This window comes from Aspergillus campestris (genome assembly GCF_002847485.1).
Source record: "Aspergillus campestris IBT 28561 chromosome Unknown P168scaffold_1, whole genome shotgun sequence".
In the NCBI taxonomy this organism is placed as follows: domain Eukaryota; kingdom Fungi; phylum Ascomycota; class Eurotiomycetes; order Eurotiales; family Aspergillaceae; genus Aspergillus; species Aspergillus campestris.
The window spans coordinates 2,960,785-2,988,583 of NW_020194336.1; the positions used below are offsets into that span (position 1 = coordinate 2,960,785).

Below are 27,799 nucleotides of genomic sequence, written 5' to 3' on the forward strand. Positions count from 1 at the left end.
ATTGGATGACAATTCCACGTAATATATACTTGGTGTTCGAAATATATATCTATGCCCTGGAGACTTGAACGAACCACTGTTCGTTGACTTGGCTTGATGTTTCTCCCGAATGAAACCTTCCTGACCCTTGATACAAATGAACAAACACTCTATCCTATAATCTAGCGGTCGACCTGAAGAATCAGTAGTTGTACCAGTGATTGAACGAACGGGTATGCATAGACGCGTTTCAATATCATCTATATATAGTCCATATACCTATCTACACCCTACCAGCAGTACACTAAACCAGCAACAACAGGCACCAAAGAGCTGACCTCAATCAACACCTACAAATCCCGATAAACATTCCCCTCCTCCCTCTCCTCCTCCTCCGCCGACAATACCGTCTTTATCACCCGACAAGGACTCCCCACGGCGACCGAAAACGGCGGAACATCCTTCGTGACAACCGACCCCGCCCCAATCGTCGAGCCCTGCCCGATCCTCACCCCGGGCAAGATGATAACATTCCCGCCGATCCAGCAGTCATCCTCGATGAACACCGGGTGTCCGAACTCGACGCACTTCCGCCGCGAGAGAACGCTCGTGTCGTGCCCGGCGCTGAATATGCTTACGCCGGTGCCGAGTTGGACTCTGTTGCCGATGTGGACGAGGCTTGTGTCGAGGATTGTTACACTGTCATCGCCATTAGCATTCATCACGATATATATGGGAAGTGGAGGGGGAAAAGGGATACTAACTTCCAATTAATAAAGCAGTTCTCCCCGATGACTGTATTACAGCCGTAGTCTACGTAGAACGGGGGTTCGACGAACGTGCCGGCCCCGACTTTGCCGACGAGTTTGCCGAGGAGGGCGTGTCGTGCGGTGCCGATTTCTTCGTAGCTGATGGTTTTCGTGTCCAGGTTGTTGTAGTCGGCTGTGAGGCCCCGGCAGCGGTGGCGCGCTTCGGAGAGTTGCGGGGTTGTGGGGTTGTACCTGTGATTGTTAACTGGGGGGAACGTGGTATGTGGTAAGATATTTCTTTATATGTGACTAATGTATGCAGGAACGGTACTATATGTGTGCAGTGTACGTACATCATTCCTGAGATCATGCGCTCGTAGTCTTCGCACATGGGCACGCCGTGTAAGTCGCGGGCGAGCGCGATGATCTCGGGGCGTTTGGCGGTTGCGGCCATTGTTGGTGTTGGCTCTAATGAGGTATATAGATACTTAGGGTAGGTGTCTAGGTTTTGGGGTGGGTTATGCAGGGGGGGAAATTGTGTTGATTGATTGATGTGATGTATGAACTTGGACGTGGTATCTTCTGAAGTGGGGTCGGGCTGGCGGGCACATCATTACTATGGGGTAATATTGCCTGGGTATAAATCCTGCTAATATTGTAGTTTGTATATCTTTTACAATTCTGATAACCTATGTATAGTATACTGTCTACTACTCAAGACTGTTAGGTAAATTGTAATTATTCCATCCGCCCGGCGGAATTGAATCAGCATTGAGGCACTGCTTTACAAAACTGACTTCCTACCCTAAGAAGATCTATATACCGTACGGTATGTTATCTACAGCTTCGCCTTCTCTCTCGAGGCCTCCTCAACGAGGTCAACAGCAGCCTTCGCACACCCATACGATGACTGATATCCAGCCCCACCAGCACCATAGTTATGAACAACCCACACACCTCCCAGACGCTCCTTTTCAATCCTGGTACCACCCTCACGCACAGGCCGCAACCCCACCCCATGGCGAATAACATCCAGATGCTCGATTCCCTTCCCGCCCGTCAGCGCAGGACACAGCTCAACAGCGCGCTTCATGATCCTGGTCGCGAGATTCGGGTCCGGCTGCGACTCCCAGCTGCCCTTCTGGTAGGAGCCGCCGAGGATGGTGCCGCCGCCAGCGGCCCTCGTCATCATGTAGCACGCTTCGTCGGGCCCGTCGTCTGTGCCGGAGATATCGTACATGCGACCGGAGTCGTTGCGGACGATAACTATTTGACCGCGAGCGGGAACGACCTTTTTGTCTTCCACGCCGCCGAGGGTCGAGGCCATCAGTCCTGTGCAGTTGATTACGATGTCGACTTTGTTTCCGGGGTGGATGCCTGAGGAGCTTGCCTCCGAAATGTGCTTGAAGACGGCGCGTTTGAAGATCACGCCGTTCTTGAGACACTGCGAGACGAGCCAGGGGAGGTAGATGGCTGTGTTGATGCAGACGGAGGTGAATGCCGTGCCGGAGTCGATCCCTGAGCCGAGAGTCTCTTTAGGGAGCGTGCGGAACTGTGGGTTTTTAGCATATTTGGTCTTACACTGATTGTGAACATGCATTTTCAACATACGTTGGGCACGACGTCCTTGAACCACGGGCTGGGCGACAGGAGCTCAGCGAACCAGTCTGCCGTCGCAGTGCCGACATCCTTCGAGCGACTGCGGATTTCGCACTCTAGGCAACATTAGCTTCCGAGTTAACTGTACAGCAGTGTTCCGACATACCTTGGAAGTGAACCCCAGCATCGGGATGGTTCTGCGCTAGGTCTTCCAGCGGACCCCAAGTGTCCTTGTCCCACTTTGCCGCCTCTGTTCCACGAACAGAAACACTGCATGAAACCAGTCAGTCACTGTCTAGCAAAGATCCACAGTATGACTTACGGCATATAGTTCGCTCCAGCCCACGGGGAAGCATATTCAATGTCATAATCTCCCGGCATGTGCTTGGCAGCCACGACAATCTTGTAGCCGGGACGCTTGGACAGGAGGAGAGCGGTGGTCAACCCGGCGACACCGGCTCTACAGTCGTTAGTTGTTCATGTCATATGGAAGAAACCAATGCATATTCCGTACCCTATCACAACGACATTTTTTTGCGACATCTTGCAATCTTGAGTTTCTCTTGTCAAGGGAAGTTACAGAGGTGGAAGACAAATGAACCGCCCCAGGTTGAGGTTTGGGTCCGAATTAAAACCAACGACTGAGTGTGGGGAACCTCCGCTGATAGCAAGCACCAAGGCTAGGTCCCTGTGTCAATTACCTAAAGGTTTCGGTTTGCCCCGCATCGGAGACTTGGTCAGGATTGTAAGATCAGGCCATATTAACTGATCCATTGCTTGACTCATAGCTAGTCGTTCAATTCTACGGATATGTCAATTTGTTGGTCGGACTATCGCTTGTTTAGTAGATAGATAACCTTATCCTCCGTTTACAGTGCTGCGTGCAGATTGACCAGTTGGCGCTAACCGAATCAAGCAATAAGGACTCGGCTGGCCCGGATTGATTATGTCAGTCGTTTCACTTGCCGGATTGGGAAGTTCGTTTTTCGTTCCTTATTGCAGCCTGGGTGTCTCGCTGCCTTGCCCGCCCGCTCCCCCGCTCAATGCAACGCTTGAATGTGAAGGAAGCACCGGCACTAATGTACCTCATGTCCCTAACCATGCCCTGTGCACCCCTCTCTCGTGGACAGCATATAAGAGGGAAGGTCGTGCACAGTCTATACGGCCGAATAATCCATTCAGCTGTAATCGCAGTCGTTGATTGAAACCAAAAATCGACTCATACTACAAGTCCCTCCACCATGACTTCCATGAAAGATGTATTCGCGGGATATACCTCTCGACAGGCTACTCTCGCAGCAAACAATAGTCCCTTCGCCCAAGGAATCGCGTGGGTGGAAGGGAATCTCGTCCCCATCGCCGAGGCCCGGATTCCCCTCCTAGACCAAGGCTTCTTGCACAGTGATTTGACGTATGATGTCCCCGCAGTCTGGGATGGGCGCTTCTTCCGCCTCGACGATCACCTGTCCCGCCTAGAGAGCAGCTGTCATAAGCTGCACCTCAAACTTCCTCTGCCCCGGGAACAGGTGAAGCAAATCCTAGTGGACATGATCGCGAAGAGCGGCATCCAAGACGCCTTTGTGGAATTAATCGTCACCCGCGGTCTTCAGGGCGTCCGAGGTGCCAAAACCAAAGACCTCACCAATACCCTCTACCTATTCGTCGTCCCTTATCTCTGGGTCATGGAGCCCAAGGAGCAGCACGTCGGCGGTAGTGCTATCATCACCCGCACTGTGCGACGGGTCCCACCAGGCTCCATGGACCCCACTGTGAAAAACCTGCAATGGGGTGATTTGACGCGTGGTCTGATCGAGGCGGCCGATCGGGGCGCCGACTATCCTTTTCTCACCGACGGAGATGGAAATCTCACCGAGGGCTCCGGGTACAACATTGTCTTGGTAAAGGACGGTACCCTTTATACTCCGGACCGGGGCGTCTTGGAAGGCGTGACGCGCAAGAGTGTCATCGACGTCGCGCGGGCTAATGGGATCCCGGTTCGCGTCGAGGTCGTGCCGGTTAGTTTGGCCTACTCCTGTGATGAGATTTTCATGTGTACGACTGCTGGTGGTGTGATGCCCATCACGTCGTTGGATGGTGAACCTGTAAATGGGGGGAACGTTGGACCCATCACTAAGACCATCTGGGATGGGTATTGGGCTATGCATTACGATCCCGCTTATAGTTTTGCGATTGACTATCGCAATGCTCAGGAAGTCGCTGCTGGGAGGTTGGCGAAACTATAAGCAATGTATCTCCCGAGCACATCGTAGTGTATCTACGATAATTGGCATACTGCTAACGTAGGAAGACTGGAAGCCAATTGGCAAACTTCAATTTATGAAATGATTTACGATTTGAGGTTGAAGATGCGAGCAAACAACAATAATCATTAAGAGCGAACATAAAAGCATGTCCCCGTGCGATTTCTGCTACCACCCCTGTCATTGCTGGGTGCTGTCGAGAAGAGGGAATATTGTATATGATACCCCTCTGCGGGGCACGGGCGGACCCCCTCATCCTTCACTCATTCATGTCTCCCAGCCAGGCGATGTGATAGCATGATATGCAACGCCCAAAGAAAGTCGCCATAATAGGTCAGCTCTCCCTTAGTATAGGATGAGGGTGTTACCCTTTGTAGGGAATATACCGGCTAACAACCACAGGCGGCGGTCCCTCGGGCCTAGTAGCAGCCAAAACGCTGCTCCAGAACCATCCAGAAGGGACATTTCAGCCGGTGATTTTCGAAAAACGCCATGATATAGGCGGTCTATGGCCTACGGAGCCCCCAGCCGCTGAGAATGAAAGCTCCAGCTGCCGGCCGACGCGCGGGCTGCAGGTGGATCCGCTGATGAGGACAAACCTCAGCAGGTTCTCGGTGGCGTTTTCCGATCTGGCGTGGGATGCAGTATTCGAGGGACGGGATGTTCCTATGTTTCCCCAGGCGTGGCAGGTGGGGGGGTATCTGAAGAGGTATTCGGAGAAGTATCTGTCGCCGGATGTGCTTCGGCTGGGCCAGCGGGTTGTTCGCGCTGTCCGCTGTGCTGAGGCGAGGCCGAGTGAGCGGTGGACTATCCATTGGGTTTCGGATGAAAGGTTTCTCTACCCGCTTTTGCCAGGAGACTTGGAATACAGGCTAAAGTCTCAGCAGTACAGGTCAGGATAAGGACAGCCAAGAAGAAAGCAGTGAAACCTTCGACTTCCTCTTGGTCGCATCTGGATACTTCTCGAGTCCTCACACACCAGATATCCCCGGGCTAGATATCTTTGCTCACAGGGCTATCCACAGCTCAGCTCTGAACAATGAGGGCGATATGCGCAAGTTTCTGAACACTGCCAGAACCGCAGGTGGTAAAATAGTTGTCATTGGAGGCAGTATTTCTGGTGCTGAGGCTGCATCGGCAATCTCACTTCACTTGTCCTCTCTCAAGCATTCACTACATTCGTCCCAAAATGCACCGCACTTTGAGGTGTACCATGTTTGTTCAAGGCCATTCTGGACAGTCCCATTTTACATTCCACATACGAGCTCGTCGGCTGCTGCTCAGTCACCCTCGACGTTCTTACCCGTTGACCTAGTGTTCTATGACCTAGCACGGCGTCCACCAGGACCAGTCGAATATGCCTATGGGCCTATCGGTCAAGAACAGGCTACGAAATTAAATGATTATTTTTTCTCTTTGTTTGGAGGAGAGCACAGACGCGTCGGAAGTGTTGATGTCCATATAAACGACAGAAAAGATCACCGCAAACCACCGTCCTGGGTAGCCATTCAAGACGACTATGCAGAATATGTGCGCGCAGGGACAATCAACCCAGTTACTGGACGGGTATGCGCTGTGAAGCCTTTCTCCTCTGACAAAGCGAGCATCGAAGTGACTCTTCCAAATGGCGAAACGAAGCTCCTAGACAACGTTGCTGCCATCGTCACGGCCACTGGCTTTACACCATTTACCTCTATATCCTACCTTCCAGAGGATGTCCTCACAACACTGGAGTACTCCCCAAGCGACTCCTTCCTATCCCTTGTTCTAGACGGAAAGGGTACTTCCCACGTTGACATACCCGACCTAGGGTTCGTCGGGTTCTACCGCGGTCCATACTGGGGCGCCATGGAGATGCAGGCGAAAAGCCTCGCGGCAACCTGGTCCCGAGGTAAATCCGAGGATCCAATTGAGATCCCGAGCCATGAGGTTGAGTCACGATCTCAAGAAAGACAAGCCATTCGCAATCTTAGGCGTGCCGATCCGCGCCTGCAGCGTGGTCAATTCCCCATGGGCGACTACGTGGGATTGATGGAGTCTTTTTCCAGAGAGCTAGGGATCTGTCGTACTCCACTCTCCATACCGGAGGGTGAGCCAGGGCCTGTTATACCTGCGCGGTATACGGGCAGTAAACCCAACGCATGTTGCGTGGAGAGAGGGAAAACCGCGGGAGATCAAGACGTTCGTATTGTTTTGGAATCCCTGGAGAAAACCCTCTCTCCCAGTCCTGATCTACCGAATATGGCTACCGCCGCCGCAGTCTTTCGGGCTCTCCATGGGACCTGGCGATTCTCGCGGAAAAACTCTACCGGGGAGAAGAATGCATCTGGTACAGTGACGTTCTTTCCGCGATATGTGTCTACCCCGGGATACGAGAAGGAATTCCTCTGTGAAGAGATCAGCGAAACAGCAGTGGTTAGACGCAGTGTTTACCGTCTCAAGGACTCATTCTTGCAACCCTGCGGCCCACACATACAAGTTTGGCTAGAGGACGTCGTTGGTGGATCCACTGAGATTTACCATCGTTCTTATGGAATGAATGCTACGCTGCCCCAGCGGGCTAGAGAAGAAACGCAAACACTGGACGAGCTTGTTGTTCACGCAACGAGTACAATAGGGGGTTCTCAGTCGGACCTACGCAAAAAATACTGCTACACATTCCATTTCGATGGGGTAAGCATATCGTTCTGGAAATGCACCGTATATGCCGAGTCAACCAGCAGCGTGGACGCGAGTGCAGACAGAGAGGTCGAGTCGACGATATACTCACGGGACAGCTTAGTCCCAGTCTCCGAGTAAATACAAGATGAATGAACGCGGGACACCAATTTAATTCCAATATGCTCAAGCTCCCAAACAACAAACAATACTCTAATACGTAAACCGAAAACTCGGATGATCATCCCCCAAATTCTCCAACTCCTCCCTCGGAAGCTCATACCGATGATCCCTCTCCCCCCTCTCTCGCAACTTATTCTCCTTAACCAGATACCAAAGGAAAGCCATACACGACAATCCACAAATCCAAGTCATCCCCAAACTGACACCATACCCCGTGCGGTACCCGGGCGCCTCAGAGTCGAAATAGATATTACTCGCGACGAGACCCCCACAGTTGCCAAAGCCGATCTGCATCGCAGATGCAATAGACTGCTTATAGTGGCCCGCCATGTTATTACTGAGCCAACCCATCAAGATCGGCTGCGTGAGGAACCCGCCGCTCGTGATGGCGAAGACGGCGAAATAGCGCACTCCCACGGGCACAGAGCCCTGGCAGAGCAGAATCACGTAGCCCAGCGTGGCGATGAGACACCCGGTCAGGGTGAACGCGAAGCGGTGTCGGAGCCTGTCGCTCGCGTAGGCTGTCGCCAGTGTGATGACCACCGAGACGCAGTACACGGGGATGCTCATCACTTGTGCGCGCACTTGCGTCCAGCCGAGTTGGTGCAGGATGGTCGGTGTGAAGAATGATACCGCGTAGCCGGTGTTGACGATGCCGAAGTACATGATAGGGCTATTCGACACGATCATTAGTTCAACAAATCTCGGAGGTTTCATCCAGGGAAATTGCCACGTACCCAAGGTACAGCTTCGGATCCGAGAACGTCCTTTTCATCGAGCTCTTATCCATCCGGTTCATCTTCGCTTCGCCCTGATCCTCGGCCAGCCGTTTCAGCAGGAGAGCCCGCTCGTCTTCATTCAAAAAGGTCGCTGATTCGGGCCAGTCGACGATGACAAATTTGGCGATGACAGCCACGACGACGGTGGCGAGGCCCTCGATGATGAAGATCCAGCGCCAGCCGCTGTACCCGGCGATGCCGTCCATGTTGGCTATGCCGTAGGCGAGAAGCTATATTCTTTATTAAATGCGTTTCGTCAGGCTGGGGGGAGGGTCACGTACCCCGCTGATTGCACCAGCCAAGATACTTGCGCTGAAGAAGACGTTGAGGCGCCACTGGAGCTCGTGGCGACGGTAGTACATGTTGATGAGGTATACGGATCCTTTTGGAGTCAGCATACATCCGATAATATGGAGTATAAAGGGGGCACGAACCAGGCATGAACCCAGCCTCCAACAACCCTATTAAGACCCTACAAGCAACTAGTCCCTTGAAACTTTCCGTCACACCCTGACAGATTGTCACAATACCTAGAAAACCACCAAATCAATATCATAGGGAGAGAAAGGCAAGAAAGGAATAACCCACCCCACCCAAACATAATCCCAGAAAGCCACCAGCTCGGCTTCACCTTCTTCAAGATGACATTACTCGGCACCTCGAACAGCACATACGGTATAAAGAACACAAACAGCGCGATATTATACTGATGGCCCTTCATACCGAGGTCCTCTTCCAGGCCCATGAGCCGCGCATTTCCGATATTGATGCGGTCGAGAAAGGCGAATAGGAAGAGGAGGGTGAGGATCGGGACGACGTGGAGGTCGAGTTTCCAGAGGAGGGCGCGCTCGGAGACGGCGTCGGGCGAGAGGGTGGAGCTTGAGGAGGACTTGATGTCTTCGAGGTGCTCTTGAGACATCTCGGTTTTTTCGGGGTCGGATGGTGGTGTCATTTTTGCGGGTTCTGTTGGGGCCCTTGGAGGATTGGGACCTCGTTTGGTGGAAGGCTGTGGTGGTGGAGGTAGGGTAGCAAGAGAGGGAGGTAGGGGTAGTCCACAAAGTCAATGATTGAAGCAGATACTACCAGAACCACGTAGCTTCTACACGTTTGAAAAGAAAAATAGAGGATGAGTACCTAGAAATATAAACACCGGCCCCTACATCACCACATCACCAGCACGAAAAGCGCGGGGCAAGCACCCTTTATACAGACTAACACTTATTACTATCACACCTACTTAAGCGCCATCCGCCCAGAACGAAATAAGAAAATAAAAAACCAGTATTCAATAAACGAAATCAAAAACAAAAGCTAAAGTCGGTGTCTTCTCCGACGGCCATATGCATGAACTAGTTGCGCCAACAGAGATACATGACGCCCAGGAACGTAAGGATTCCGCATTCTCAACCGGGTTCCGCGCGCCAAGGAAACTGGGTACAAAGAAGGTTTTTCGTCTAGCAGGGAAGAAGGATTGGCACTTGGAGGTTAATTAGTTAATGGGGATGTCTCGACAAGGAAGATCCGTCTTTATCAGTTTGGTAGGCGGTTATGATTTAAGATGGGGAGAGATAGATGAAGTCGGACATGTTGCGAAGTACGAGAATAGAAGTGAATATACCTAGGTTTTGCTATGGATAATCGTTGAAGGAAAGGCGAACAGTGGGATTGTACTACCACTAACTATAGAAGCACCTACTTACAATAAAAGTCTTGCCTGTACGCTTGAATAACCTAGTAGAGGTGCTTGAAAAACAAATCCAGACGATAGTATACGACAGTCCCCAGAATCTCGGGAAGAACTTAACTTGGAGAGAGGAAGAACATGCCAAGCTAGTGCTGGATCCTCCCCCGCAAACCCCGGACATCCCAAGGGCAAACAAGTGCGGAGCGATTCCGACCACATCTCTGGGTTGGGTTGGAGTTAGCCCGCCGATTTGCCACCACATCAATACAGGAAAAGAACCAGCCCAGGACTCAACTCGCCCTTAATCAGGCTAGCTGGTCTGCTTGGCGGGCGGAATGGGATCCGTTTGTTGGGAGCCTTCATTTCTTGGGGGTGTTTAGCGTTTGATTTAGGTTGAGGATGGTCGCTAGGGCTTGTTGTCCACGTGGGGATATACGGGTTAGGATTTGGGGGCGAGACTTGTTCTCAATTCGTTCGTAGTGTATGGGTCTGTAAATAGTGGGGGAACAGAGGACAATATAGTGTATATTATGGTCTTAGAAATAATCTGTAGGAGAAGAGAGATGATGGAGCCCTTCCCCGGATTTAATCCGCGGTCTCGCTTCCCCGCATACCACGGCTGCTGGTCGAGTCTATAAAGCTGGGCATTCGGCTCCACATTTGATAAGGTTAGTTGAATTGATGTCAAACGGGCCAGGTGTATCCCCAGTAAGGGGCATCCTAATGATCCAGTATCAGTGAGGATAAATGTCGTATGCGAGACTACATCACAATAACATTCAAGCCGTACCTATCTCCGGCAGCATTCTCAGCCACAACTGCTTCAAGACCTCTTTTCGCCGGTATCCGAGTACGATGGTCTAACTTCCTTCTCATTCCTAATGAGATCCTCGCCATGTGTAACATGATTAGCCCCGCCAAACAGGGCATCGATCTCCTCGAGAGGAACCTGCTTGGTTTCCGGGATGAAGAAGAACACAAACACGGCGAGGAGAAAGTTGATACCGGCGAACATGTAGAACGCATAAAAACCGCAATTATCCAGGAAGATGGGGAAGAATTGTTGGAAGATGGCATTGGCGACGTTTTGCGTCTGCGACGCCATTCCCACTGCCTGCGCTCGCACGTTCATAGAGAAGATTTCTGAGGTCCAAATCCATACCGTGGCGCCCCAGGATGGTTTGTCTGTGTTTTATCATTAGCAATTGACATGGGTATTTAGTGGTTATTGGACACTCACAGAAGAATATGAATAGGAATAGTAGAAACACGATCGATATACCGACTGGCTGGGTTTTCGTGCCACCGGGTGATGCGGTCTCTGTCTCAACTGCAGAGACAATGATCATGCAGATCCCCATACCAATGCCTCCAATAATGAGGAGGAACTTTCGCCCAAATCGATCAATGATCCAAACAGCATTCAGCGTAAAAAGAATACCAAAAGTGGCGTTGAGTGCGTTGATGAGGGCTATCTGGCCGGCACTGGTGAATACCTTCTGGTAGATCTTGGTGGAGTACGTATTCAGCGTCCCCTGTCCGGTGATTTGCTGACCAGCGTTGACAACCAGTGCCAGACCCATACGCTTGCGCAAAGACTTGTCCTTCCAAAGGGCCGAGTAGGTACTGGATATAGCCTCCCTCTCGTATTCGAGGGCCTCGCGGATTTTCAGCAGCTCGTCTTCTACTTCCTCCGCTGTTTCTCGAACCATTTCAAGAGCGGCACGAGCTTTTTCGACATTATTTCCTCGCTGGATATACCTGGTGTTATGTTAGCATAAAATTTTAATGGAGCGTACTATGTGAGACTATACCATCGTGGCGAGCCGGGAATAGTCGGCAACAAGCAGAGAATCAAGATGGGAACCAGAAGCTGGAAAAGAACAACCATTTTCCAATCCCATTCACCCAGATTTTCTTTGTGTTGGGTGCAGCCATAATTCACCCAGAAGCAGATAAAAGATCCCACCGAGTAGAACATTTGCCAGAATGTCATGATCTTCCCTCGAATCTCTGCTGGTGCAAGCTCACCAATATAGATCGGGCCCGACGCTGTCAGATAGCACGGTCAGTTCAACTTCCTTTCTTCTACATGTGACAGCATATAATCAGTGACTTACTCAAGGCAATCCCCTGGCCAATACCGATGATACATCTTCCAGCAAGGAAGCACCCGATGTTCCCACGTGGAGACCACGTCTGCATGAATGTTGACGCAATTACCAACACGCAGCCAATACCCATCCCAAGCTTCCGACCTAAAAAATCGGCAATCGGGCCCCCGAGGAAAAAACCTCCGAAAATTGCACCAACAGTGTATGCTGTGTTGACAGCCCCAATCACGTTTGCATCCGGCTCATTGAAGTAAGTCACCCAGTTTGTGGATCCTTGGACGGAGTTGTACACGGATGCATCATAGCCGTAAAGCACCATGCATGCTGCTGCGACAAGTGAGATGTACCTTTGGAATAAGTTAGTTATGTTAACCCAACTGGATGATGGTGATATGTACGAACCAGTTGTAGCCTCGTTTTGAGAGGCCTAAGCCCATGGTTCCCATGGTGCCTGTGATTTATGTTGCGGTATGTGCTCGCGGAGCAAGGAGGGGAGATGCGATACCAATCGAATGAGATTTGTTTTAACTAGTCCTTAGCAATTGCAAACCCATGCATGGACTATCACAAGTTGTATGTTGATCTTGACCTGGCGATGCCCTCCCGAGTTACATAAACAGAAGATACGCTCGAGTTGTGGGTCACCACAGATCAGATAGGAAAAGAGCGGAGACAACCTCTATGTACTTAAGCCATAAGTAGGCCATAGTCGAGTCCCTCGCTCGGTGGTAGCCCGAACCCACGAGACGGGCTTCCCCAACCAACGCTAACATCCGTGCCCATAGCACTAGGAGTCGGTATGCAGCCCCTAAAAGGTGGGATGACCAGGCAGGGCCAACGAAGGGCGATAATTCGAGCAGGGGTAGCTTGAGGCGTCGACGAGGTTGAAGCTATCTGGAAAGACCTAGGGTGGTATTCGAGGAAATTCTAGGCCGTAGAAAGTACACTGTAATTTCCACGAATCAGAGACAAATGAACGAGGGAATGGGATGACACAAAATCCACGAATAAAGCGGCATTATAGATCCAGGATCTCTTGATATTTGGTGTCACTAAGACATTCAAGACCGACTTCTGGGGAAACGAGCGATGGATGGGCGAGAATGAGTAGATGGATGGGGAACAGAGGGATTCGCAGACTTGAGAATTAACAGGGGTCACACGTCTCCCAGACCACAAGCTTCACCAGCAAGATTAGAATAGGCTTAACACAGATTCAACTGAGCAGCCCATTAGTTCAAAGGATGAGGCTGTTTACCTGTCTTAATCCATCCGGGAAGATACCAGCCCTTCTGGCCACGGCAGTAGGTGGCTCACCAGTACTTCCCATCTTGAAATCTGTTCCAACCACTTTGGTATTAACAGCACGGGACGAGCTTCTTCAAAAGTAATTGATGTAATTAGTCTTGGTTTTTAGGCTTGTCTTTCTCAAGGTCTCACTGGGATGAGAGGTGGAAAGCTTTGGTCTCATAAGAAATTGTGTGTAGCACCGCATAGATGAATGCGCGTAGTTGTTGTTGGCAGTGCATTTCATGGGGAAAGTGGTGTTTAGCACTGACAAGTGATAGACATGCAAAATGCACAATCTATAAATTTGGACACGGAATGCTGGAGCTGGTATATTAGTGTTGGAGAGCCAGTAGATTGGTCACGGACACTGGCAATGCTAACAAGATTAAGCAATTGATCTATTTTTGTTTGATGCTTGTGGAAATCTTCGTTCATGAAACTACTGTTTAATAACGATAGTAACACTGTTATAAGAAATTCATGTGTTGGGATTGTTTACTCTGAACACCCTTCAACATATCTATACTGCAAATATATTTATCACATAGATCTGAATGATATATACTTCTGGGTCTGAGCAAAACATAAATTCAGTTTCACTTTTTTTTCACTTGATTTAAGACAGTACTTGGTACTAGGTTGAACATATCGTTCCTCTTATTATGTAGTAGATTTTCAACCCAGCAAGTTCAACCTCGATATCCATGCCTACTTCCCATATCAATCACTGATCGGTCTATATCATATCACGTGCTCTCGTGACGTTCCGACGCGGTCTCCGCGGATCTTCATCCGGAGCTTCTCCAAAACCTTTAGTGGTCCATATTTTACCTTCGTCTTAAGAGAAGTTGTCTGCTTGCAGATCAGTCTTTTGGCTCTTCTTCTTTCATTTTTACTTCAAGCAGTGACAACCTCATACCCACCCTACGCACTGAGACCGCTCACTCCCCCATCGCAAATGCCCCGCACCTATGGCAAAGCGAAACAGACGCGGCTTTCCTTCGCCCCGGTAGCGTCGCCGACCCAAGATACGCAAGAAACAGTAGATGGAACCGATCGCCGAGCGACCCTGCGCTACGGGCATCCCTCAACGGCCACACTTCGCCGGGAGCGTCCCCAAGTCTCGCCCAGCCCGATCGTGGAGACGAAATCTGCGGAAGACACCATGAAGCCCGGGCGCGAAAAAAAAACCAAGGACAAAAAAGAGAAAAAGGAGAAGCGAGAAAAGAAGAGGGCCAAGAAGGAGAAGAAAGAGAAGAAAAAGAAAGGTATGCTGCTTACACGTTTGCTTCGTTATGTCGGGATGTCTGTTGCTGATGATGAGTCTTCGAGTAGACAAGCAGTCGACGCAGGCCGACGGCTCCGATGACGTCCCCGCTCCCGAGCCAGATGTTAAAACCGCCGAAGAGGAAGAGACCATGGATACAAACCGCAGTGTGCCATCTGAGCAGAAAAAGAGAAGGTCTAAGCGAAAACGCTCCCCCACTCCGGATGCTCCTGAGCCGTCATCTGCAGCCTCCCCAAGTCCGGCCGTTTTGGAAGATAGCGATGTCGACGAAATTATCACTCGACCTCGCCGCAAGCTGAGACGAGGTCCAGCACCGGTGTCTACTGTAGTACTGGATGATTCTGAGGATGAACCGGTGGTTTCGCCCGTCAAAAGACGGCGCGTTAGTGCGCCTACTGAACCCCCTCAGACACCTCCGCAGAATCAAAACCAGGATATGCTGGACATTGAGGAGGACCTGGCGGATCTTCAAGATTCCGGTATGCTACTAGATCTCGCCTGCACCTAGTATACATGGCTGACTTTTAGTAGTTGTAAAGAAGACAAGAACCCGTGGTCGACTAGCGAATTCAGCTAAAGCCCAGCGGCAGCTCCACCTAGAGACCCTGCGGCGCCGACGGGCAGGACAAAAAGAAGACGATATCGAGGAATCCGCGGGCCAGGAAGAGGACGAAGAATCCGAGCAGGAGGACGATCAATCAGAAAGCGAAGAAAGTGAAGCAAGCAGCGAGACAAGCGACACCAGAAAGCCCCGACTCCGCATCACGCACGAAGACAGCGACGTCGAATCCGCCATAGCCAGCAACGACGATCTAGATCGCTACGAGGACGACTTCGTGCTAGAAGACGAAGACGACAAGCTCGGCGTCCCGACCAGCCACGAAGACATGCCCCTCGAGTTCTCCCGCCACGCATACAAGCAACTCAAGGATTACTTCCAAGACGCCGTGGAGTGGATGGTGCATAACAAGCTCAACCCGGCCTTCCCCCGGTCCGACCCGCTCTACAAAGTCGCCTTCGACAAGCTCGAAAGCGAAGTCAAGGGGCGGACTGGGTCAACACTTGTGTCGTCAGTGTGGAACGCGGAATTCCGATACGCTCTTCTCGCGCGTCCATACATCGAGATCACCTCTTATCCGACATCCGAGCACCACCCGTGTGATGCGTGTAAACGGTCTGGACATCCGGCTTCATCGGATATCAAGCTCTACGGAAAGGCGTATTCTCTGGAAACGCTGGAGGCGCTTACAGACCAGGACAGCAGCGACGACGGACAACTCTCACAACAGGAGGAGGAGGAGGAGGGAGAAGAAGAAGAGGAGGAGGAGGTCGAGGATGACGGCGTAGAGCGCGATCGCGAAGGCCACATCCTCCCCGACGAAAACAACCGCTTCTATCTCGGCCGGTACGACCAGTCCCATAGTCTACCCCAGACCCAATAAATTCCAAACTAACCATCTCAACAGACACTGCAAAAACCGAGCCACAATCGCACACACACTAACCCACTGGCGCTTCAACCTCAACGAATGGGTCGTCGACCACCTCGCACGCATGGGGTACCTCTCCGACGAGGAAGTCGTCAAACGCAGCCACTGGAGTGTGAGGAAACAGACGAAGTACGCCGCGCAGGTCTTCAAAACGATGGTTGAGAACGATGAGGTTAAAAAGCTGTGGCGCGATTTTCATATCAATTTGCGGACGGCTAGGGAGTCGACTGTATGTTTCTTTTCCCCATCCTCTTTCTTGAACTGAATAGGGCTTATTGACTGACTGACTGATTGTTGTAGACACTTTGATAGGGCTCTTTCTGGCAGTATTGGCTGAATTTCGAGTTCGTTGTCTTCTTGCTTCTTTTACAAACATTCTTGATATTCTTCCTCGATGGTCTTACATATGCTACGGAAGGAATTTGCTATTGCCTCTATTTGCACCTTTTCTTTCTTGTCATCTTCTTTCTATTACGGAATCCATATTCCATATTCTTGTGATACCCAATTTCATCTCTTGGTTGACAGTTCCTTTTCTCTGCTGCTTTTTTTACAACGGCACAAACGACATCTATCCCATACTTATTGGCAGACAGAAATGTACCTGTTGATACATACATACATACATAAATAGTCCAACCGATAAAAAGGAAAGAACTAAATTGATTGATTCATTCCCAACACCATCCGCTCATCCAGTCCATATCCGGAAAACGTAGGTCGAAACTATACTAAACACAAGGAAGAACTCACATAACAACAGGGGGAGACAAAAAGGAAAGAAAGAGAGAGAGAAAAGGAAATGTACAAATACAAGCATTGCCCGAGATATCCCACGACTCCCGAAACAATGATGAGATGAGAGATGAGAGGAGACGAACGAGGAATTGAGCATGAAGCATGAAAACAAAGATCAATCAACAGGGGTTGGGTAAATAGTGATGAAACACCGTTCGTGCACTGCAACGCGTTGGAAACGAAACCTGATCATGCAAATGCCCATTTTTTGTTTCTCATGCCACTCCGCTCCGATGCTGAGCGTTTTTCCTTTTTGGATCCAAACCAATCAGCATGTTGCCGTTGTTTTCCCCCTTCTTCTTTTCTGTCATTTTTTTTCTCTTTTCTCTTGTTTTTTATAACCAACAGTCTTTTCCGCCGGGCGAACCAATGACATCGTATACCACATACATAAGCCGTAAGGTCAAAAAAGCGTCGAGCGGATCGAGCGGCCGCTGCAGCGAGATTCACGGCGAATCATTCGAATTGTTGTGATCTTCATATTCGTCGGTGTTTTTCATTTAGATGGTGGACTGAGCCTTCTGCTCGTCGGAGGGAGCCATGCCGGGGGTGAGCATCTAGAGAGGATTATATTAGTATGGTCATACAATTTCCAACGAGAACGGATGATGAGAGAGCTGTAACGCATGAAACCACTCTTTCTGATGTTGTTGGTGCCATCATCACCAGAAAAAAAGTTTTCACGTCACCGTCCCCGCAAACCAAAGCCCGACAGCGTACGTAAACACGCACGATAGCCGCAACTCCCAAGTGAAATACGAAGATAGACGGAAAAAGAAAGTTATAAACTCACATCATTAGCACCCTTAATCATACCCTGCTCGCGCTCGAGCTGAATATACTGCTCCTCCTCAGCGTAAGCCAGCGCCCACGGGACACCGACCAGGAAAGCGCTGGTGCTCAGGATCCACAGGGCCTTGCCGCTGAAGCTCAGGCTGGACTTGGTGAGGTTGGTGACGGCGGAGACGGAGCTCGTGAAGGAGCGGCGGGCCGACGGGGGGATCATGTCTTGCAGAGCCGACAGGCGGTCCAGGAAGGACTCGCTGTCGAGTTCTTCGTCGGACTGCTCGGAGATCTCGGATTCTGGTTGTTGATTTCATGGTTAGATGGATGACTCTTTGAGATTGGAATTCGGGTTTTTTTGGTTGATTTTTTGGGGGAGGGCGTGTTGGGTGGATTGTGGATGACGCAGATGGTGATTGATTGATGATTGATGGTGTTGTGAGGGAGAAAAGAAGGCAAGCCAGCGCGATGAATTGTCGATGGGGCATATTCCCCTCAATCTAAAAGAAAGTTGACGCAGCAGTACTCACCAGTATCAGTGTAGTCGTCCTCATCATCGGAAGCCAGCAGGACATCATGCTTGCTAGGCTGGGGCTTCTCCTGGGTGAAGTGCTCGTCCTCGACCTCGGTGAGCTTGACCATTGTGAAGGTTGTGAATAAAAAAGGCTATAAAGCGTGTATAGAGGTAGGAGGGAATTTGGTTGGCGCGTTGGTTGAAGAGTGATGTGGTCGGGGAAGGGGAGGTTAGATGTGAGTTTGCGGATTCCGAGGCGGATGAGGTTGAGCACCGATGGTCCAACTTTTTTCCCGGCGGAGCGAGAGCCCTCGGCGACTAAAGTGGCAAGGAGCTTCGGGAGCCGCTTTTACTATGCAGTATGTAAGTACTATGACGATGTTTTTACTTTTTCTTCGTTTTTGGTTTCTTATTGTATTTTTTATGTGATAGTATCGCTGGAGGCTACGAATAATATGTGATTTCAAAAATTAGGGCCTGCAAAAATTCAACATGGTAGATTAGAATGAATCTCATTATCATTTTCAAATACATAGAGTGGAATACCAATCCGATCGTCTTCGTTCTATACTATACATCTAATATGACACGACGTTTCTATAGTAAGTGCCTTCTCGCATTCCCTCGACACGTTAATATACTAAATCAACGACGTCCGAGATTCCAGCGCGCAATCCGCTCCTGGATCTCCTCCCACGGGAACGGACGAAGACGGTATCCCTCCAGCTCGCCCTCCTGCAACACAACCGTCGGCTTACCAGTTCCCTGTCCAGGGTTCTGGACGAGGCCACCAAAGACCTGCTTAGCCACGCGTCGGAGGTCTTCGACGGTCAAGGACTCAATGTGCTGGCACATCTCGTGGACGCCGACCTTGCGGCCGTGCACCTGGACCTGACGGCCCAGGTCCTCCAGCTCCACCATGCGGGACTCGAGGTTCATGAGGAGCGACGAGCGGAGCTGGTTCTTGGCCCGGTTGACCTCCTGCGGCTGCAGGGAGCTGTATCCCGTGTCGAGGGTCAGCGACTGCAGCTCACGGCACATCACCTCGAGCATCTCGGTGGAGCGGGTCGGGCTGCACGAGGCGGAGATGCCGAAGATGCCGCTGTCGGTGTAGCTGTGGTTGAAGGCGATGCAGCTTTCGACCCACCCGTGTTGGTTCAGCACGTTGGTGTACAGACGGGAGTACATGCCTTTGCCGGGCCCACCAGCGGAGAAGGACCCGCCGCCGCCGAGAAGGGTCTGGAGAGTGGCGAGGGCGTAGATGTCGGGGTTCGAGATCGGGACCGCTTCGAAGGCGAGGTGGATGTAGCTCAGCCGGGGGAGCATGGGGCTGGCCGGGGGAGGAATCGGGGGAAGGGAGAGGAATCCACCGGTGTAGTGGGACGGGCGCGTCAGATGGAACGACGGCGATTCCATCAGCGCCGGGTCAAGCGGTTCCGTAGAGCCCGACTGGGATCCGGAACCAGAGAGATTCTTGAGGAAGGGGAATTTGGAGAGGAAGCCGAGTTCGGTCTTCTGGGAGGCAGTCGTGGACGAAATGGTGGATGTGGGCGAGAACTGAGGGATCGTGTGTACTTGGCCTTCGTTAGAGGATAAGGTTGTGTCCACCCCATTCCCGGAAAGCACAGGGCCCTTGCTCGGGCTGTGTGCCTTCATGTCGCCGAAAAGCTGCTCCGTGAGCTTCACAGCCTGGTCGTGCGGGACTCCCGCGAACGCAACGACCATCCTGTCCGGGTTGAAGAACGTCTCGCGATACTTCTCCACCACAGATTTGTTGATCTCTCCCAGTCTCTCAGCGGGACAAAGCAGAGGGTTCCCTAAAGTATTGTCCTTGTAGGCAGCCATATGGACCAACTCCGGCAGGATGAGCTCCGGCTTAGCCCAGATCTCATTGATCTCATACTCCGCGGTCGCTAGCTGCTGAAGAACCTCCTCTTCCGTGATGAGCGGGTCACGAATCGTCTCCGCCAACAGGCCGAGGGTGGTAGAGACCGTCGAGTTGAAGCTGGCGGACTGGTACATGAGCGACTCGCGGGACGAAGCGCATTGGATGTTTCCGCCCAGACCCTCGAGGGCCTCGAGCATGGCGTCGCTGGAGTGGTTTGTGGTCGACTTGAACGCCAACCGATCCATGATATGGCTCACACCTCGAAGGCTTGGATCCTCATAGCGAGAGCCCGCGTCCACGTAGACTCCAACACCGGCGAAAGGTCCAGGTAAGGATTCGGTAGCGACGCGAATACCGTTCGGGAGAGCGGTGATCTGATCCAACTCGACAGGGTCCTAGCACAAGAAAGTGTCAGTCACTGGTTAAAGCAATCCCCAAAGCTGTGCGTATCAAAGAGGTGCATGCATACCTTCGAGTTATCTTCCTGGGCAGTAGCAAAACCTCTGGACGCTGCACGAGGCAAGCGGGCGAGAGGCTTCGCGGACTCGACTGCCCGCAGTACAGAGCGACGCATGGTGAATATGTAGATTTCAAAGCGCGGTTAGAAATAATCTGTTGAACTTGCGCCTCCCCGTGCGATATGGTGAGAGAAAGTCGACTACTTCCGGATAGGTTTCGTCACGGCCGTCTGCCCTGGAAAAGGATTTGGCCGGGTTCGCTTATCTAATCGAGACGCGCCGATGGGCCGGACAGGTCGGAAGAACAGGATGCTGCGACTACGGATTGTTGCAGAAACAGGATTGTTTATGAGTGTGGAATTTGTATTACGATTTTTGTTGAATCGAATGGTGTCAAATAATTGACAAGCATTGTCTGAAACGTTGCGTCCTCGGCTTGATGGAATGGCAACCGCTGCACTATGAAAAGCACAAGCAAGCACCTAGGCTTCATCGGCTCAGTACGCCTAGTATACTGATACGAGGATAGTCCCTGTGGTTGGGGATATTCATCTAATTCAAGTTCACGTTAACGTGGGAGAGATTCTATGGTATATTCTATCTAAGATCTAAGTCTATCTACAACCCTTAGTCCATCTATACATGTACAGTTGATATAAGGAAATCCTCGACTCAAGGATGCTCCGCAGCCCAGTTCCTATACCAGTCAAGACAAGTAGCGTTCGCAACACTAGCCCCGATCTTAATATTAAGGCCACACAAGATCTGCTTCACAGCATTCTCCACCTTCTTCCCATTAGACGTGACCGGAATCTCAGGGCAGGCATCCACGACACCAGGCACGTGGCGCGGACTGAGCTCTTTGCGAATCATCGTCTGGATGCGGGTAGCCAGGTCGGCTGGCATACCGGTCGGAGATTCACACGACGAGGCCAGCTTCACGAAAAGGACGACCGTCTCGTCTGAGTCGAGCCCTTCGCGCCGGCGCCCGATGCATAGAGAGTCCTCGACTTCCTCCGCGAAATGCTTGAGGAGGACGTTGTAGATCTCTGCGCTGCCGAAGCGGACGCCGGAGGGTTTGAGGACGCCGTCGCTTCGGCCGAGCATGGTCACGCCGCCTGTGGCGGGGTTGATGCGCACGAAATCACCGTGGTGCCAGACCGACGGGCCGAACACGTCGAAGTAGCTCTTGCGGTACTTGTCTGCTCCGGTCGGGCCCGGCGGCCAGAACATGACGGGCTGGGCGGGGAAGGGCTTGGTGCAGACTAGATCGCCGGGCTCGTCGGAAGCGCTGATGTCCTTCCCTGCATAGTCATATGCGCTGACTGCCATCGCGAGGCAGCGACACTGAATTTCGCCCTTGTAGACGGGTAGAATCGGACAGCTGGCGCAGAATAGCGATAATATATCGGTGCCGCCCGTGATGGAGCCCAGCATGATATCGGGGTGGATCGACGAGTAGACGTACTCGAAGGTCGAGGGAGCGAGGGGGGATCCCGTGCTGAAAATCGCCTGCAAGGATTGCAGGGCCACCGGGCGGTGGGGGTGCCTGCGGGGGTTCAGGGATGCCTGCTCCAGCACGGAAAGGTATTTGGCGGAAGTGCCAAAGTGGGTAATCTGCAGTTCGTCGATTAGGCGCAGCATCGCCATCTCCCCATTTCCTCCCTCGGAGTCGAACGGCCGGAAGGGCGAACCGTCGTAGAGAACGATAGTGGCGCCCGTGGCCAGACCGGAGATCAGCCAGTGCCACATCATCCAGGTGACGGTTGTGAAGTAGAACAGGCGGTCTCCCGGGCGAATCTCGCAATGGAGTGCATGTTCTTTCTTGTGCTGCAGCAGAGTGCCCAGCGACCCATGCACAATGGGCTTCGGCGCACCAGTAGTACCGGAGGAATACAAGATATAAACGGGGTGCTCCGGACTGAAGCTGCCAAATTCCAGCGGGGCCGAGGAGTTGCTGACATTGCCGAGGAAGGCATCGTAGGTGAGAGCCTTTCCTTTGACGAGCGGAATCTCCTCTAGGTTCAAGGTGTGGGACGGAACCGTCTCGAACAAAACGAGCAGCTCCAGATTCGGTATCTCCGGGGCAATCAGCCCCAGCTTTGCATTCGCTCCGTGTACCTTTCCATTGTATATCGAGGCGTTGTCGGCAAATAGGATTTTCGGCTCGATCTGCTGAAGGCGCTCAAGCACCGCGTGCACCCCGGTATCTGGGGAGACTCCGGTCCAGAACGCGCCGATTGACGTTGTTGCCAGCATGGCAACCACCGTATTCGCATGGTTGCCGAGGAACCCCGCGACCCGATCCTCTGCCTGTAGACCCGCCTCTTTCAGGGCATTGGCGCATTTACGAACCCGCTCACGAAGTTCTTTCCAGGAGATATATTCGCGACCCACCTCCGTAGCACCAATGATGGCGATGGCATTCTCATCGGGGGCACTCGTCGGGTAGAGTAGATTTTCGGCGAAGTTGAGCTTGCTGCCCTCGAAGAAGTTCGGCCGCGGAAAGAGAGAGTCGTCCGTTCCCAGGACCTATGCGGCAGTCAGAAACTCTGGTAACGGGGCAAAGGGAATCAATGACGCATCATCGCTGAAATTGCCGGGTCTACTCACGCGGTTGTAGGGTTCGTGGGCCTTGACGCCGGTGTATTCCCACACGTGTTCCCAGAATTGGGCCGGCTCGGACACGCTCCACTGCCACAGATCTTGGTAGTTGTTTAAAGGCAGGTCATATTTTTTCGCCGACTTTTGCATGAAATCGTGGATCTGGGTGCTTTCGGGCGAGGAATGCCGCCATAGTTCTTCCGGGGAAGTATGACAGGACCCATTTGTGGCCATCATCGGTTGTCGTGGGTTGGAACTGTAACCTTACCCCACACTGACTCTTTGATACAGGGTGCGCCAATTGCTTCGGTGTCGGAGAGGAGTGAGTTGAAAGTTGAATGGGAGGTCCCAGTGGCAATGGATCAAAGAATGAGAAGATCAACCTGGGTTGACAGGGAAAAATCCAGACCAGGCTGATCTGAGGCGAATTATTGCTGACTCCAAATCTGGAATCGCGGGGGCGGAAAATACCGGAGGTGCGGTGGCCGTTCAAACCATGAGGAAGGGGACCCCCGCCGTGACATCCCAAGATGGAATGAATCGTTCAATTGGAACTCCACCGGTCACAGTCCAGGAAGCATTACGACGCCTACGGAGTTCTATCACGCTCAATACATTTCTGGAGTCCATGATTTGGAGACTGAACGGCGCAACCCCAACGGGCCCAACACCCATCATGCATGATCCATAGTCGGGTCTTGGCATTGCCACTAAGGCTACGATAGCCACGATAGCCCACGGTAGTGTGGACAGGGGATTCTTCTTAGAGGGTTACTAGTACTCAATTCTGATGACCGCTTGGGAGTCTTTCTTCTACCGTTGTACCGATCCACGGCGTCGGTCATCCAAGGGGTAAAAATAGGTCGTCAACCGGCAGTGGATCCTCCTGAACAATACTGGCATCGAAGCATGCAGTTCTGGAGAACAACAGAGAGTGCAGTGTTTCAAGAGTGGTGGAAATCCAGGGGAGTGGAATGTCGGATGGAGTCTGAACCTTTGAAGTCAGTCTCCTGCATGAGTTCACCTCATTTCCATCTCTTTCACCTTGCATGCCCCTTTCTTAGGCTGAAGTTGGGTGGGCTGGATTGTGATGAGTTGATCCAATTGAATTGAATCAGACTCGTTAGTTGATCACATTCAAGGGAGGGAAAGAATTAAAACTAATATACCGTAGGTAAATAAAATATCAAATCAATATGAATAAAATCCATTAATAAAATAAGCACAAAAGGAACCAGGGGGCTGGTAACTCAGTTGGTAACTCATTTACCGTATGAAAACCCATCCTAGTGGCGCTTCCATAGTGGTCCAATCCAGCCAATCGCTCCGATCCTACTTTCCATCCGGTATATCTTACCACGTTACCATACCTCGGAGCCGTCGGAGAAAAGCAGTAAAGCATTAGTCAACCTGAGAAATGAAGAAATAAGACTCACGCCAGGGGAAGAAAGCGAAAGAACTGGAAAAGAATATAATTAAAATAAATCAAAATTAAAGAAAAAAAAAAAAAAAAAAATAGAGAAATCAAGAAAAAAATAAGAAAAAGAAAAAGAAAAAGAATCCCAACCAAAACTTGGCGCTTGGATCCATCCGTGACCCAAGGACTCTCTCTGTCTCTCTGTCTCTCTCTCTCTCTCTCTCTCGAATTCTCTTCTTCGCTTCTTTTCCTCCTCAAGCTTTCTCTCTCCTCTTGTTTTTCCCCCTCTTGCTCTTGTGTCATATCATCCTCCACTCTCTTCCTAAATTTCGTCAATCCTTTCACTCCTGCCTGGGAATTGAAACTTCCCATCCCTTGATTGGGATCCATTCTCCGTCTCTTGCAAGGCTCCGAGTCCTTCAACGCCTTCTCCACGTGTGCATGTCGGTCAGTCAACTCCATTTTGCTCGTTCCCGCAAATTACAGGACCGACCCGGCTCCCTCGGAATCGGCCTCCACCCTTCTCCTATCTTGTACCTGAATTTTACCTGCACGACTCGACCTTTGAATTTCTTGCTACCTTCTTCACACCCATTCGACCATATTCTTATTTTTATTTTATTTTGTCTTATCATACTGGGGAACGCCGTCGCTAACTGCTGTTCTGCGGCTGAATAGATTGGTGTCGATCTATTCTTAACCCAAGAAACCAGACTGGTGGTGCCGTGATAACAACTTCTGTCCCGGTGTTCATCGCAGAGTTCAATCTCTCAAATCACCAGTGGTGCAACAACACTCACTTGTCTGGTTCGTTGGTTTCCTTGCGATGCCTCGTCGATCTGTTGGTTCTTCCTCCGCTCAAGACCCCTCCGGCTCGCCGTCTTTTTCTCCCTCCTCCACCTCCTCCGGGAAGCGCGGTATTGCGACTCAATCGTCCTCCGTCAAGCCCAATCGCTTCGTTCAGTTCTTTTCCGCCTCCCCGAAACCCAAGGCTGACGCGACTGCCCCTCGACAGACCGCTAGTGCCAATTCACAGCCTCCTGCCTCCGCTCCTCCCATCAGCTCAGCCTCCCTATCGCTGCCGACGATCTCGCTCTCCACCGCCACCGCGGACAATCCCAACATGGACGAGCCGCCCACTACGCTCTTCCAGCCCCCTTCGCCGGAGCAGGCCCGTCGCCTGGCGAAGCAGCATGCGCAATTCGGGCCCATCGGTCATCAAAGCCACCGCTATTCGAGTCGACATCCTGGCGGTGTCTTCCCGGAGCCCGTCATGGACGAACCGCCCTATTACTATCTGCTCACCACCTACATCAGTTACCTAATCCTAATTGCTTTTGGGCACGTCCGTGACTTCTTCGGGAAGCGCTTCCGCGAAGAGCATTATCGCCACCTGAAGCCGCAGAATGGCTACGGGGCCTTGAATAGTGACTTTGATAATTTCTACGTCCGCCGCTTAAAATTGCGCATCAACGATTGCTTCGAACGCCCCGTGATCGGCGTGCCCGGCCGGTACATCACCTTGATGGACCGGTCCACTAATGACCACAATAAGCATTTCTACTTCACCGGAACCACCACCGACACCCTGAACCTCAGTTCGTATAACTACCTGGGCTTCGCCCAATCCGAAGGCCCCTGCGCCGACATGGCCGAGGAGGCGATCCGAAAATACGGCATCGTCTCTCCCAGCACCCGCGCCGAAGTCGGCTCGCAGGATCTGCACGTGGAAGTGGAGGATCTAGTAGCCAGATTCGTGGGCAAGGAAGCCTCGATGGTCTTCTCCATGGGTTTCGGAACCAATGCCAATGTCTTCCCCGCTTTGGTGAGCCGGGGCTGTCTCCTCATCTCGGACGAACTCAACCACGCGTCGATCCGCTTCGGCGCCCGTCTGTCCGGCGCGTCGATCGCCATGTTCAAACATAATGACATGAAGGATCTGGAGATCAAACTGCGTGAGGCAATTAGCCAAGGACAGCCGCGCACGCACCGCCCGTGGAAGAAGATCTTGGTCGTGGTCGAGGGCCTCTATTCCATGGAGGGATCGATGTGCAACCTCCCCGGCCTGATTCTGTTGAAGCGACGTTACAAGTTCAACCTTTTTGTCGACGAAGCCCATTCTATCGGCGCCATTGGTCCCCGCGGGCGCGGCGTCTGTGACTTCTTCAGCGTCGATACCAGCGAAGTGGATGTCTTGATGGGGACCCTCACCAAGTCCTTTGGCGCCAACGGAGGTTACATCGCGGCGGATAAGGCGATGATTGACACCCTGCGCGCAACCAACTCGGGCGTTCTCTACGGAGAGTCTCCGGCGCCGGCGGTGCTGTCGCAGATCTCCTCGGCGCTGCGGCTTATCAGCGGCGACATCGTCCCCGGCCAGGGTGAAGAGCGGCTACAGCGATTGGCCTTCAACTCTCGTTACCTGCGTCTCGGATTGAAGCGTCTTGGTTTTATAGTGTACGGCCACGACGATTCGCCTATCATCCCTGTTCTCCTCTTCAACCCGGCCAAGATGCCTGCCTTCTCCCACGAAATGCTTCGACGCAAGATCTCCGTGGTCGTCGTCGGTTATCCGGCTACCCCTCTGGTCTCCTCCCGAGCCCGGTTCTGCGTCTCGGCCGCCCACACGAAAGAAGACCTGGATCGGGTCCTGGCTGCGTGTGACGAAATCGGAAACGCGTTGCAACTCAAGTTTTCGACCGGCGTTGCTGGGGGCGCCTTGCCGCCCACCGACGATGTGAAGCCGTCTCCCGAAATGCTGAAACACCAGCGTCGTCATCAGAGCAGCACCGTCATCCCGCCGCGCTGGCGGCTCGAAGATGTGATCAAGCGTGGTGTTCAAGATGTGCAGACGCCGTTGTACTAAACGGGCACACGCGTGTTCTTTTGGAAGCCCAACCCAGCCTGCCCACTTCCGGGCGGGCCGGGTCATTCGTTACGTTGAATGTCCATATTACCTCTGGTGGTCTTGCATATAGGATTGGAAGGAGTTCTTTTTCACACAGTCACGGTTCAATTTTATATGGACCCGGTTGATGCTGGTCATACCGCGGCACAGATTCTATTATTATCACCGCCTTCAACGGCTATTCGGAGATCAGTCCACGCGCCCCATGGGAGCACTCAGATCGAAAGACGGTCGGGGTATCATCATGGTTCATCACACCTACACTAATTGGAGAAAACATCAATCGCAACAAAACATACCCTCGACTCGTCTTCTATCATCCTATTGACCTCTCCGCGCCGTGCGACTGACAGAG

The 27,799-nt window shown here is 51.9% G+C and overlaps 10 protein-coding genes across 10 annotated transcripts; 4 read left to right on the forward strand and 6 right to left on the reverse strand.

Moving 5' to 3' along the window:
• Positions 1-1,520: 1,520 nt before the first annotated feature.
• P168DRAFT_301382 (FAD-dependent oxidoreductase) lies at positions 1,521-3,039 on the reverse strand. Its single transcript, XM_024838522.1, has 5 exons — positions 2,842-3,039; positions 2,650-2,787; positions 2,494-2,597; positions 2,340-2,443; positions 1,521-2,280 (listed from the first exon to the last, which is right to left on the reverse strand). Exons 1-5 carry the CDS (start codon positions 2,868-2,870, stop codon positions 1,567-1,569), a joined length of 1,089 nt encoding a protein of 362 aa, XP_024697336.1. The 5' UTR covers positions 2,871-3,039; the 3' UTR covers positions 1,521-1,566.
• Positions 3,040-3,383: 344 nt separating this feature from the next.
• P168DRAFT_286812 (aminotransferase class IV) lies at positions 3,384-4,842 on the forward strand. Its single transcript, XM_024836429.1, has one exon. It carries the CDS (start codon positions 3,569-3,571, stop codon positions 4,568-4,570), a length of 1,002 nt encoding a protein of 333 aa, XP_024697337.1. The 5' UTR covers positions 3,384-3,568; the 3' UTR covers positions 4,571-4,842.
• Positions 4,731-7,423, forward strand: P168DRAFT_22027 (uncharacterized protein). The gene is made up of 3 exons (XM_024833095.1): positions 4,731-4,921; positions 4,991-5,420; positions 5,476-7,423. The coding sequence occupies exons 1-3, from the start codon at positions 4,891-4,893 to the stop codon at positions 7,385-7,387; spliced, it is 2,373 nt and encodes a 790-aa protein (XP_024697338.1). The 5' UTR covers positions 4,731-4,890; the 3' UTR covers positions 7,388-7,423.
• A 36-nt stretch (positions 7,424-7,459) lies between these two features.
• On the reverse strand, positions 7,460-9,353 carry P168DRAFT_263105 (MFS general substrate transporter; the record flags this gene model as incomplete). The annotated part of the gene is made up of 5 exons (XM_024834781.1): positions 8,797-9,353; positions 8,643-8,738; positions 8,490-8,590; positions 8,167-8,438; positions 7,460-8,102 (listed from the first exon to the last, which is right to left on the reverse strand). The coding sequence occupies exons 1-5, from the start codon at positions 9,158-9,160 to the stop codon at positions 7,460-7,462; spliced, it is 1,476 nt and encodes a 491-aa protein (XP_024697339.1). The 5' UTR covers positions 9,161-9,353.
• Positions 9,354-10,590: 1,237 nt separating this feature from the next.
• On the reverse strand, positions 10,591-12,352 carry P168DRAFT_263108 (putative MFS sugar transporter). The gene is made up of 4 exons (XM_024834782.1): positions 12,013-12,352; positions 11,707-11,944; positions 11,133-11,653; positions 10,591-11,077 (listed from the first exon to the last, which is right to left on the reverse strand). The coding sequence occupies exons 1-4, from the start codon at positions 12,323-12,325 to the stop codon at positions 10,716-10,718; spliced, it is 1,434 nt and encodes a 477-aa protein (XP_024697340.1). The 5' UTR covers positions 12,326-12,352; the 3' UTR covers positions 10,591-10,715.
• A 1,787-nt stretch (positions 12,353-14,139) lies between these two features.
• Positions 14,140-16,654, forward strand: P168DRAFT_323819 (uncharacterized protein). The gene is made up of 5 exons (XM_024840737.1): positions 14,140-14,564; positions 14,632-15,063; positions 15,116-15,989; positions 16,051-16,303; positions 16,375-16,654. The coding sequence occupies exons 1-5, from the start codon at positions 14,255-14,257 to the stop codon at positions 16,381-16,383; spliced, it is 1,878 nt and encodes a 625-aa protein (XP_024697341.1). The 5' UTR covers positions 14,140-14,254; the 3' UTR covers positions 16,384-16,654.
• An 804-nt stretch (positions 16,655-17,458) lies between these two features.
• P168DRAFT_286815 (mitochondrial import receptor subunit TOM22) lies at positions 17,459-18,207 on the reverse strand. The gene has a single exon (XM_024836430.1). The coding sequence runs from the start codon at positions 17,876-17,878 to the stop codon at positions 17,654-17,656; it is 225 nt and encodes a 74-aa protein (XP_024697342.1). The 5' UTR covers positions 17,879-18,207; the 3' UTR covers positions 17,459-17,653.
• A 499-nt stretch (positions 18,208-18,706) lies between these two features.
• P168DRAFT_263111 (mitochondrial-processing protease subunit alpha) lies at positions 18,707-20,697 on the reverse strand. Its single transcript, XM_024834783.1, has 2 exons — positions 20,527-20,697; positions 18,707-20,452 (listed from the first exon to the last, which is right to left on the reverse strand). Exons 1-2 carry the CDS (start codon positions 20,629-20,631, stop codon positions 18,815-18,817), a joined length of 1,743 nt encoding a protein of 580 aa, XP_024697343.1. The 5' UTR covers positions 20,632-20,697; the 3' UTR covers positions 18,707-18,814.
• A 412-nt stretch (positions 20,698-21,109) lies between these two features.
• Positions 21,110-23,471, reverse strand: P168DRAFT_323822 (acetoacetate--CoA ligase family protein). The gene is made up of 2 exons (XM_024840738.1): positions 23,129-23,471; positions 21,110-23,047 (listed from the first exon to the last, which is right to left on the reverse strand). Exons 1-2 carry the CDS (start codon positions 23,354-23,356, stop codon positions 21,188-21,190), a joined length of 2,088 nt encoding a protein of 695 aa, XP_024697344.1. The 5' UTR covers positions 23,357-23,471; the 3' UTR covers positions 21,110-21,187.
• A 1,891-nt stretch (positions 23,472-25,362) lies between these two features.
• On the forward strand, positions 25,363-27,402 carry lcb2 (putative serine palmitoyltransferase 2; the record flags this gene model as incomplete). Its single annotated transcript, XM_024833233.1, has 1 exon — positions 25,363-27,402. The coding sequence occupies one exon, from the start codon at positions 25,363-25,365 to the stop codon at positions 27,400-27,402; it is 2,040 nt and encodes a 679-aa protein (XP_024697345.1).
• Between the last annotated feature and the right edge of the window lie 397 nt (positions 27,403-27,799).